The sequence below is a fragment of the Sinocyclocheilus rhinocerous genome, unplaced genomic scaffold, assembly GCF_001515625.1.
Source record: "Sinocyclocheilus rhinocerous isolate Xijiao unplaced genomic scaffold, SAMN03320098_v1.1 scaffold469, whole genome shotgun sequence".
NCBI lineage: Eukaryota > Metazoa > Chordata > Actinopteri > Cypriniformes > Cyprinidae > Sinocyclocheilus > Sinocyclocheilus rhinocerous.
Genome location: NW_015636034.1, coordinates 833,428 through 844,617, shown reverse-complemented (window position 1 = coordinate 844,617; position 11,190 = coordinate 833,428). Strand labels below are relative to the sequence as shown.

General features: G+C 35.1%; 2 protein-coding genes across 3 annotated transcripts; one reads left to right on the top strand and one right to left on the bottom strand.

The window, feature by feature from the left end:
• The first annotated feature begins 1,731 nt into the window (after positions 1 to 1,731).
• On the top strand, positions 1,732 to 3,064 carry LOC107747564 (ragulator complex protein LAMTOR3). Of its 2 annotated transcripts, none has more exons than XM_016562146.1 (7): positions 1,732 to 1,824; positions 2,045 to 2,090; positions 2,165 to 2,199; positions 2,287 to 2,345; positions 2,429 to 2,562; positions 2,662 to 2,725; positions 2,805 to 3,064. In XM_016562146.1, the coding sequence occupies exons 2-7, from the start codon at positions 2,076 to 2,078 to the stop codon at positions 2,876 to 2,878; spliced, it is 381 nt and encodes a 126-aa protein (XP_016417632.1). In that variant the 5' UTR covers positions 1,732 to 1,824; positions 2,045 to 2,075; the 3' UTR covers positions 2,879 to 3,064. The 2 variants fall into 2 exon arrangements, with proteins under 2 accessions (XP_016417632.1, XP_016417631.1); XM_016562145.1 differs by having other exon boundaries at positions 1,732 to 1,860.
• A 751-nt stretch (positions 3,065 to 3,815) lies between these two features.
• Positions 3,816 to 9,736, bottom strand: dapp1 (dual adaptor of phosphotyrosine and 3-phosphoinositides). The gene is made up of 9 exons (XM_016562144.1): positions 9,526 to 9,736; positions 7,948 to 8,070; positions 6,419 to 6,552; positions 6,202 to 6,332; positions 6,071 to 6,118; positions 5,828 to 5,890; positions 5,655 to 5,740; positions 4,439 to 4,526; positions 3,816 to 4,231 (listed from the first exon to the last, which is right to left on the bottom strand). The coding sequence occupies exons 1-9, from the start codon at positions 9,582 to 9,584 to the stop codon at positions 4,208 to 4,210; spliced, it is 756 nt and encodes a 251-aa protein (XP_016417630.1). The 5' UTR covers positions 9,585 to 9,736; the 3' UTR covers positions 3,816 to 4,207.
• Positions 9,737 to 11,190: the final 1,454 nt, after the last annotated feature.

Genomic DNA, 11,190 nt, shown 5'->3' with positions numbered 1-11,190 from the left:
TCAGTTTTCCATTTTACACACACACCCCCTGCTGGTTACCTCACACGCTTGGCTAATTCTGTAAATGTCAACTTCAAGGAATGCTTAAAAACATTGTGCTGAATCTAGGCCTCAAAGACATTTCTCTTTTTAGATGCCAACTCAAAAACTTGGTAATTATTCAATTAGTCAAAAAGTGTCAATACATTTATAGCTAACTGCTAACATCAAAAACACTAAGTACACACACATACACACACACTATGCTCTTTACCTGCAGTTATGAGGTATGCAGCAACAATATTGTGTTCAGTTTGTGTGAAGGCGCTCTTTTCACCATATACGGTCTCAGCAGAAGCGTTCAGGAATCCAGATGCCATCTCTTTGTCACACATAATCATATATATACATTCACATCTGTTCAGACAAAATCATGGGGCTTGAAAGAATCTGAAGTCCAGACTCCCCCTCTTCAGATCATAAAACTGTGTGTGCGTGCTTAGGGGATGTAGAAGGTTACGGGGTGGTTGTGGGAATGAAGGGCTGGAAAAGCATTGGCCTGGATTATGTTCTCTAATTATGTTTTCTGCTTGGTTTGTGAGGACTGAAGGAACTGTTGTTTCTGTACTAATCCTCACATGAAAGCTTTTCATTCCATGCAACAGAAAAGCTTTCTTGGAGCGTGGAGTGTATGCCTTTAACATAGCCTATTTCAGTTTTTGAAACAAGAAAAGTGCAATAATATATTGATAAGCAAAATTCAGCAGTCCAAACGTTTAGCTGATGAGCATCTAAAAAGTTTGAGACCCCAGGAACCAGAATTGTGTGTAATACAGATAAATGAAACACTTCCTACAGCATTTTTGTTATTTCAAGAATGTCAAGTTTGGATTAAACAGCTTGTTTAATATAAAGTGGAGCTTGTTACTTTGAGTGACCTATTAATAAGTAAATTTAGCTTATTTGTAACAGACTAAAACAGAGAAAAATATGATGATCAGTTTTAAAACACAGCTAAAAGTAAAGGTTCCAAAAGGGGATTTTGCAGCAATGCCATGGAATAACCTTTTTTGGTTTCCCCAAAGAATATTTCAGTGAAAAGTTCTCAAAAGAACCATTTTTTTCCTTAGTGTGAGGAACATCTTTGCACTACGAAGAATCTTGTGCAATGGAAAGGTCATCAGTGGAGACACCGATGTCAATAAAGTAATATTTTTTACCAAACATTCCATAATGCGGTGCACAAGGGATACCAGATTGTTAGACCTGTGACAACTTAGTGATCGGTTTATTTTGAGCTATTTAAACAACATTCTTTACTAAGAACACCGTGATGCAAGATATTTAAAAAACTTTTCAGAGAATCTAATTTTATTCATTTTGAAATAAAATTCAAAGCTAATGGCCAAATAAACAAAACTGACTAAGGAATAAGGAAAGAAAAAGCTAAGATAACACTACGTACATAGGCTACATAAAGTGCTTTTTTAACTTTTTCTTACTTTTACTTTTTTACTTTTAGTCAAGCAAAGCGCACGACACTGACAAGGTACGCGATACAGTACGAGACCAAACGCCATTTCAGCACGTCTCCACAGTTTTCTTTAATTATAATCTACATATTATTATTATAAACACGATATATAAAGGCCTGAAGATAAACTCACTTTACTAATCTACAAACATCAAAACCTCAAATACCTTCATTGACATAAACAGCAACTCCAACATTAACCACTAGATGGCCTTGTTTGCACGGACTCTCCTTGGACGTGACGTTTGAACGGATATTACGTACCCGGAAAGGCTTGTGTTTTGTGTCATGTGATGATCGCACATAAACAAGTGAGGAACTTTTTATAAAACCGGGTTAAATTGAAGGTAATTTTGCGTATTATGATTTTAACAAACGTTTCCTCCATTTATAACAATTTACTAGATTAGAGGTGTTAGTAGTTAGTAAGACGTTACTGTCAAACGAGACAATGAGATGCATTTCAATGCATTTTCAACGAGATGTCATTTCGTGTAATTTCCTCGTCGTTCTTTACTCTTTTTGCTACAGGGTGCAGCAGGCGATCTACATAGTCAATCTAATGAATATGGCAGATGTGAGTATATTTGTAATGCATTTGCTTACGTTTTCTTGGATGCGTTCTTAATGCGTTTGATTTAATTATTACAGAATCTGAGGAGTTATTTGTATAAACAACTGCCAAGGTAAAAAGATTTGTCTTGTATTTTGCACAAGTTTTCTTCATTTTGCATTCGGAGTAATAACTGATCATTTCTCTTCATCATCATCAGTGTTGAAGGACTCCATGCAATAGTAGTGACGGATAGAGATGGAGTCCCTGTAATCAAAGGTAACAGCATCACCTCTGACTTCCAGGTCTGTTTATATATCTGTTGAAGCATTATCTGAGATTTTGCTTGTTTTCCCTTTTAGTTGCCAATGACAATGCTCCTGAATATGCATTGCGGCCAGCGTTCCTGTCCACCTTTGCTTTGGCAACTGACCAGGGCAGCAAGCTGGGCTTGTCCAAAAATAAAAGCATAATTTGTTACTACAACACATACCAGGTACTTTCTTTACACAAATCAAAGTACATTTGACTTACTGCTTGTTAAGGTTTCTAGATTTCTGGTTTTAATATGTCCCGTTATGTATTTCCTTGACAGATTGTACAATTTAATCGATTACCCTTAGTCATAAGTTTTATCGCAAGTAGTAATGCTAACACAGGTGAGTCTCCACAGGTAGTATAAAAATTGTATGTTCATTATAATAACAACTGAATGATCAATATTTTTTTCATATTTAGGTTTGATCTTTAGTCTTGAGAAGGAACTAGTTCCTCTGATTGAAGAACTAAGGCAGGTGGTGGAAGTAGCTTAGCAGTTATTCATCTCAGCACCTTCAGACATTTGGATGAGGATAAGAGAGTCGGATGTCTTGATGCCTCTATGTGTTCTAGTTCATACACACACATATGTACATACATAATGTTGGATGGTCTTGATGCTGTATGTCTTTTATGAATGTAACCTGCTTTGGTTTACAAAAATAAATTTTATTTATTGACTTTTTTAATACATTTTTACAAAAGGGGCATCTTGGTTTGAAAATGGGTTTTATGTACATGTTTCTAAACAACACGAGTGTTCACTATTAGTTAACACATCACAGTAGCATTGCTACTTAGATAATTTATAATTTTATTATAAATTTACTTTGGTGATCTATAGAGTGCTGCAGGGATTAAGTATTTTTGTAGCCTAAAACCCAGTAACAAGTTAGCATTTTAGCACTTTCAGTTCCATCATCCTGAAGTCAGCGGGGTTTTTGAGTGGGCTTTTGGTTAAAAGCCTGAAATAAGGTTTGTGGTTAGTTTTAGTTTTTTAGTTTTTTTTTTCCTCTATGAAATGTGCTATACAAATAAACTTGCCTTGCCTTGCCTAATCACTAGTCTGCATTCACAGCCTCATTATGTAGTATATAATTCCACTCCTGTGAGATATTCTAACTCTAACTTTCAGGGAAAATATTTTTTATTAGTAGTGGTGATGTTTGTTTATATCCTACATTTGGCTTTTTATTTCCAGTTATTATATTTAAGCTTTAAAATTCATACATTGTGTTTATTTATTAAGCTTATGATGAGGAACAAATCCAAAAGCTAATGGAAAATTCCTGTTGGGTTTTTGGCGAGAGAACCAGGGTGATTCTAGCTTCCAGGTTGGCATACAAAAATATGTAATTACAGCAGCTCTCTATTCTGGAAAAAGCTTATTGCATCCAAAGGATTCAACAAACAAAATTGCAAACATGTATATAAGGGGGAATGTACATATGTTTAAAAGCAGACACACTGTTTAACTTGGGGTTGGAGAAGAATGAGAAGAACTGAAAGCTCAACACAGAACACATTATGGGAAAAAAACCAAAAACAAACTGTTGTCAATTATAATCTCAACACTGGTAGTGCACCGCCTCCAGATACCTTTATAAAGCACAATAGCATGGTGCCTTGGGACTGTGCTTCTCTTCGATGTAAAAACTTGTGTTATTCATTGCGCAAAAGATATTTTAGGTGTGATCAGTTGTACAACCATGATGCCAAGAACACAGAGCATCAGATGCAGTTAATGAATCCTCTGTATTTACTAATATATAACTGCACACAGTTTGCATTTGCTCAGCTAATACTTCTCTCCATGTTGAACATCATCGTCCTTTCTTTATCTGTGACTGGAAATACAGGGTAGTCATCATTAGAGATAAGGACAACAGACAGACAAATATATCTGCAGTATGATTAGACTGGTAAAGTGGGGTCAGATTAATTTATTTCCACAGGAACAAATAAATAATACATTCTATTTGACTTGTTAACTATTACATACATTGATTATTCATAGTGACTGTCCTTTCATGGTTAACTTTGGTTCCTCTTACCAGTTTCCATCGTAGTATTTTAATCCATTCATCTGCCTCAGCACCAGATTTTGCACACAAATAAAACGTCCTCTCGGGGAACACCAGGCTATAGGGGAAAAAAAAAAAAAATCTTAAAGGTTTCTGTTACACCAAATACACAAAATAATGATCTTTAAAAAAGCATCATATGACCCCTTTAATAATGAGATTTATTTTGAAGTAAAAGGCTGAAGCATGGGTTGGAAAATATGTGGGTAGGAGGAAGTCCATGTATAGGAGTTTCTGACTACACTTCCTCATTACTGAGAATCACTTACACGTAGGAAAATATCAGATACACATTAAGATATTAACAACAGAATATTAGGATTTTGATATAAAATTGTAATTACTTCTTATTACTTCTTAGTTTACTTTGTACACAGACAATGTGAATTTTGATTCATGCTTTGCAGATTGTACTGCTGATTTAGTGTGCACAGGAACTGTAAGCGCTCAGACACTTGAATGCTGCAGATATACCAGCTCATTCTCAGTTGCCAAAAATAGCCAATAATTTTATGGTTGGCCAATTGCAGAAGTTTCAGATGTAAAAACAACAGGATAACTAGTCTAGCACAATAGTAAAGCGTCTTACTTTTATAACTTTGCTTTTGTAATTGAATGAAACATTTGAAGGCATCTCTATTATGAGTAATATTTTTAACTACCACTCTTGTCATTAAAAAAAAAATGCCTTTCAGAAATTAACTGGCCTTGTTGATGACATTTCTGAAGTTGAACTACAGCAGTAAACCAGGGTTATTATCGTTAACTAAAAATAAAACCATAAAAAATACAAATGTACAAAATATAAATGTAAACTTTTAGTTTAAGTCTAAGTACTAAAATAACAACAACAAAAAAACGTGATAAAAAACAATATAGACATTTTAAAGAACTAATAAAATGAATTACAAAAGCAACAAAATTACTCAAACTTAAAATATAAGAACAAATTTAATAAAATATAAAAATCTAATTCAAAATATGAACAAAAACTACAACTGTATATCAATGATACTAAAATATCTCTGCAGCCAACAGGATAAAGGTTTGTAACTGTAATTACAGTTTCAATTTAAGGAAGTTGATATTCTCAAATTGTGAATTTTGCCAAAGAAAAAAGAAAAAGAAAAGAAAAACGTGCATAATGTAGGTTTCATGAATTACGACCATATTATAAATCTCTCACCAGAAGCAGTTAACCCTCTCCTGACTGTAATCAAACTGCACAGCAGAGCACTCTGTCAGATCCAGGGTTCGTATTGGCTCTACAAACTGAGGAGACAGTTTTCTGTGAGATAAACAATCAACTTTAACTCTTATATGATTATACATCTCATTGTACAAAATACACAGACCTACCATTTTATCTTTAAAATATTTAAGTTCATATCTATTCAGTGTGAACCATCTCTGCTTCCAGTTCTGCCCAGAAAATAAATAAAGATGAAACCATCAGCCAACAAAACTAGGTCTAGGTTTGCTCTAGAACCAGTTTAACCCAGTTACAATTTACCTTATTAGCTTGGAACTGACATTTACTGCAAACACTGGTTGAATTTTTTTAATTAGTCTATATTGATATAGTAACCTATGCAACCATACCTTGATGATCGCTCCTTGTTTAACCAGATAACCTTCTTTAGTGCCAAGCTGTTGACAACATAAAAAGACTTTCAACTTTACTCTTTCAAATATGTGTGTATGTAGGTCTGTATTATGTCACTTGGACTTACTGCTGGAGCATTAGGCACCAGGTCGTTTTCATGCCGGCCTGTCTGCATGGCCGTATGCACACACACCGTCTCATAAATGGATGGTTCTTCCACCTGCCGTGGGTATGGGAACCGTAGCACTATCAGGCTTCCTTGGTTACAAGAGTGAAACAGGAAACAGGGTCATTGTGCCAGAGAAGTGCTGAAAAGCAGTTTGTGAACTGTAAATATAGCTAACCTGTCTCGCTGCCTAGCAGCGGCTGATTGGCAAAGTGACTGCAAAAATCCTGAAGGGAAGGAAATTCATTGAAGCCAAAGGAATATTTGCCAAACTGCCGCCGGACATGAAAGTGTTTCACCGAATCCTTTGCTCTGAAGAAGTTTGGAGATGAAAAAGCAGTGAGGAAGTGTTGTCTTGCTGTGTCTGAACTCTCATTATTGTTCATTGTTAACTTGTTTATAGAACTGGTGTATAAAAGCGATACCACACCTAGTTGTATTGAAATAGGCAGTTAATTATTTCTACAAAGTCACACACTATAAATGAGGTGCCAAACAACCAGGCATTTAAGCATCAGTCAGAGTCACAGTGACCAGGCAGGTTACTGCCTCATGGCTTGTGTGAATCAGATTCTATATATTTCAGTAGGAGTCAGAATAAGTAGCTTTACTTTAAAGACACAAGACAAAGTGAGGTTTACAGCTGATACATTGAAAAGGGGAACTGAAAAACCAAGTAATCTAAATAACCACAGAAAATAAGAGAAATGGAAAAATAAGAGGACTAACAAAAACCATATTGGTTCATCCTTTGACTTTTTAACTTGCTTGCTTAATAAAAGGTAAGAGGAAAACTCATTTTAGAAATGTCGAGTGCCTATATTGCTGCAAATAACTTAAGGTCAGATAAGTTCACTTAGGGTATTAAATATGTTCCGCTTCGCGTCGGGTGGTTCTTTGCCTCCACGTAGTGCATTTAAAATCTTTTAACGCACGGCTAGCCGTTGATTATCCCTTACATATACTGTATATATACACTACCATTCAAATGTTTGGGGTTAGTAAGAAATTAATATTTTATTCAGCAAGGATGCAATAAATTGATCAAAAGTGACACCAAAGATATAATGTTTAAAACATTTCTATTTTAAATAGATGCTGTTCTTTTAAACTTTATATTCACCAAAGTATCCCGAAAAACGTGTGTACAAAAATATAAAGCAGCGCAACTATTTTCAACATTGACAACAATACGAAATGTTTATTGAGCAGCAAATCAGCATATTAGCATGATTTCTGAAGGATCATGTGACACTGAAGACTGAAGTTATGATGCTGAAAATTCAGCTTCGCTATCACATGAATGAATTACATTATAAAATGTTTTTAAATAGAAAACTGTTTAAGAAAAGAGACAGGCCTACCTGCAAAGTGCTATAAGAAGTTTTAAATTAGTAAGGATATTTTTAATTAACTAAGTCTACCATGTCTTTACTTATTACATGTCTTTACATTAACTTATTACAGTGTCTATTGTCCTAGGCACACTTGCACTTTTGGGGTGAAATATAACCCTGACATATTGCTATCACAATTTGTAATGATAGCATTTGCTGGTACATTTCTCCATAAATTGAATGGAGTGCACACAAGGAAAATATTCAAGACTATTTGTGTCTGAGCATACTGCACTTTAATATCAAAGTGATTCAGCTGAGTGGACCACAAATTACTTATACACTTTTGTCCAAAGTGGACATTTCTTACCGGACAGACAAAGCAAAGCAGTCAGGTCCTTTGTTGCTGTTTCTGAGTAAAAAATTCCCATCCACCCCATTCGAAAGGAGAAGAGCTTCGGCTGCATGCCGGGACAAATCATAATGATACCAGCTACAGAGAGAAACAGAATGGGGCAGTTGAACACCAAGCCAAGTTGTATATCCATTGACTGTCAACATCCACAGTTACCAGACAGCTTTTTTGGAAATGGGAATCTGGGTTAGACAACACAACGGATACGTGTATCATATATTGATGCACAGGAGTGATTTCTCTTAAAACAACTATAACACATCACTGCATTGCCGCAGCAATAAAAAAAAAGCCGACACGTCATTTGCATATTTTACTTAAATGGAAATCCATTTAGGATTGTCATGTATTTCAAGAAAGTTGTACACAGCACCATGCTTTTCTGTTTAATAGACTGATATTACAGAACAGCGACCTTGATACAATAACCTGCAGGCTGTATTGTGCTGTTTAATTACATAATGTAGTGACATATTTGCTGTTGTTCCAGTATGCTGGTATTGATATGGTGTGATTGTCCGTCATTATGCCTACATATCAAGTAATGTCCTTAGCATAATGTTATGGGGTAAATTTTATTGTAATGCAAAATAAATTCATGAATAAAATAAGCTATTAAAATGGTCAGCTATGTACATGTTCTAACAATATTTGTTGTAAAACCTAATTTATGGATGGGATGATTCTCATGACTGTTTCAACAGTCCTTTGACAGTCCAATGTAAAACATCCATGCATTACTGTAATTAGTATGGAGGTAAAAGTGCTTACAGGTCATGAAAATAATGTCACAATGTAAACAAACAAACAAACAAACAAACGAATGAATGAATGCACGCATGAATGAACGAATGAATGAATGAAATTATTGGTCCTAAAACAGGCTTCTTTTGGGGTGAAATATAACCCTGACATGTTGGGATTTGTGGGATTTTGTAAAAAGTCTTTGTTTAATTACTATAAAAAATAAAATGTTCACTGAAAAAGAATGCTTTACGTTTGTTTTGTTATGTTGCCCTTTAACAAAAAAAAAGTTAAATTATATAACAGTGAATGAGCAATCGGTTTTCTTCAACCCTTTCATTCACAATAATTGAGTAAATTGATATTTAGTATTTCCTCATTCTTTCACTGACGCCGCTATTCAACAACAAACAGGTGTAGCTACAAATCAAATAAACAACGGCACTAACCAGACAAGATTTTGTTTTCATAAACTTATGTTGGTTTTTTTTATTAGCCTATTTGTTTTCATTTTAACATTTGCGTATAACACTGTAAAACAACATGATAAACTACTTTCACAAACAGATTTAGGCCAAGAAACATAAAAGAGGATCGGAGATTAATACACAAACTTCATTTAGGGGAGTTTAAAATAAAATAAAAAAAGTGTATGGTTATTGCACTTAACTGAGCTTATGTGCTTTCTGTCTGGTATAGGATAGCCTATTATTATTTAATGAGTTGTGAATATGCGTTTAGAAAGGTCCAAGTAGGTCAAGAAATGAACAGAGGGTTGGTTCACCTCACCTGACTGACTCCAGCTCGTCGAGGTCTTCCCCGCTGCTCCGTGTTGAGCTGACACTCATGGTTTGATCTGCAGTGACTGGAGCAGGTTTTCAGTGAGCCGCTGGTTCACTGTCAGTCCCTCAGTCAGCGCTAATGTCTGTCAGGTCGAAGTACAACTGTTGCGCACGTACAGCTGCTAATTACGCTACAATCGAAAGCGACAGCACAGGGAAGTCCGATAGATCCGCCCACAGATGACAGATGAATGTCGTTTTCATTTAGGGAACCATATGCTGATTTGCACTAGTTCTCATAAAAGACTGGCCACCAGCTCCAGCACAATAATAATAATAATTATTATTAAAATAATTAGGCAATAAGGTACGTGTTGTGAATATAGTCATTATGACTGAAGGTGTTATAGGCACGACGGTTAGAATATAAGGACACAATAGTATAAGAACAAATCATGTAATTAGACCGTGATTTCATGAAGTATAATTATTAATAGGTATTCTTCCGCTAGAGGGCGAACTATCTGACATATGCAACAAATCAATCAGTTTATGGACGCTGCGCACTGATACGGTGAACCAGTTTTTCTCGTCACATCTGTTATATTTACATTTATTTATTTAGCAGATGCTTTTATCCAAAGTGATTTACTCATGAGGAACATAACGAACAATTCGTCACAGAGTCCAATCCTTACAAAAGAATTCAGATTGATAGTAGGAATGTGTGTGCACCTACCTAAGCTAACTGATGATTAAATGCACACTTAGCCTACTTTACACAATATGTACTCAAAATTCATCAAATAAATATTTAAAAAAGAAAATGCATATTAGTAGAATGTATATCAAAATGTTGACAATGCCAAAAAAACAGAATTAATAATAAGTGTCCAGAATGAGTAAATGCTCATTTTCACAAAATGTAGTATAATTATGTATTATTTTTATTCATGTACATCTTAATTGACCTGAAATGTATGAGGGAAATGCTTTCAGATTAAAATAAAATATGAAACATTTGAATTTACTTGTTCTCTGCCTTCAGGCCAGGGGACTGTTTTACCTTGCCAAACGATTCAGTGCTTGATTTAGACTGAATCTCCATTTGAATCACTGTGCAGAACAGACTGTGAGAACAGACTCAAAAGAGTGAATAATTTGCCAGTCGGGTATCTTGTATTTTACGCATAGTAATGTAGGTAGTTTGTGTGTCTGTCGCCACACTGCTACTTAGAAAAAATAGGTTGCTACTGAAATTTTTTATAATATAAATGTATCTATAAATTTTAATGCTATTTTAAAAGTAGCGTCACTACTGTCAAGCTAATAAAATATGTAAAGCTTGTAGCACCAATATACTTTATGCCAGCGCTGTTAATAGTAGCATTTTGCTCATTTTTCGTAGCCTACATAATATTTGTTGTAGCAATGATATCGGCTGCATCCGACAGGTTAGCCACCTGACTTGCTGCTTTGCTGTTATTATCGGCAGAGTTAAAAATGCTCCAGTTACTAACGTAACCTCGGTTCTCTGATATAAAGGAAACAAACATTGCGTTGACACACTTCTGGGGGGAAACTCCTGTTTACTCTAATACTGAAACTTGATTTGTTCGTGTAGCTTTATGTAGCTGCCCAAACAAATGGATAAGAGTGGGAAAAAATCAGT

What these genes read in the sequence shown, in the direction of transcription:
- LOC107747564 (XM_016562146.1), top strand. An exon ending in TTGTATAAACAACTGCCAAG is followed by an intron (nt 2,200 to 2,286) that starts GTAAAAAGATTT and finishes CATCATCATCAG; the next exon opens with TGTTGAAGGACTCCATGCAA. An exon ending in AAGTAGTAATGCTAACACAG is followed by an intron (nt 2,726 to 2,804) that starts GTGAGTCTCCAC and finishes TTTCATATTTAG; the next exon opens with GTTTGATCTTTAGTCTTGAG.
- dapp1 (XM_016562144.1), bottom strand. Translation starts at nt 9,584, where the DNA reads ATGAGTGTCAGCTCAACACGGAGCAGCGGGGAAGACCTCGACGAGCTG. An exon ending in TGCTTTGCTTTGTCTGTCCG is followed by an intron (nt 6,553 to 7,947) that starts GTAAGAAATGTC and finishes AAACTTCTTCAG; the next exon opens with AGCAAAGGATTCGGTGAAAC. An exon ending in AACAAGGAGCGATCATCAAG is followed by an intron (nt 5,891 to 6,070) that starts GTATGGTTGCAT and finishes TTTTCTGGGCAG; the next exon opens with AACTGGAAGCAGAGATGGTT.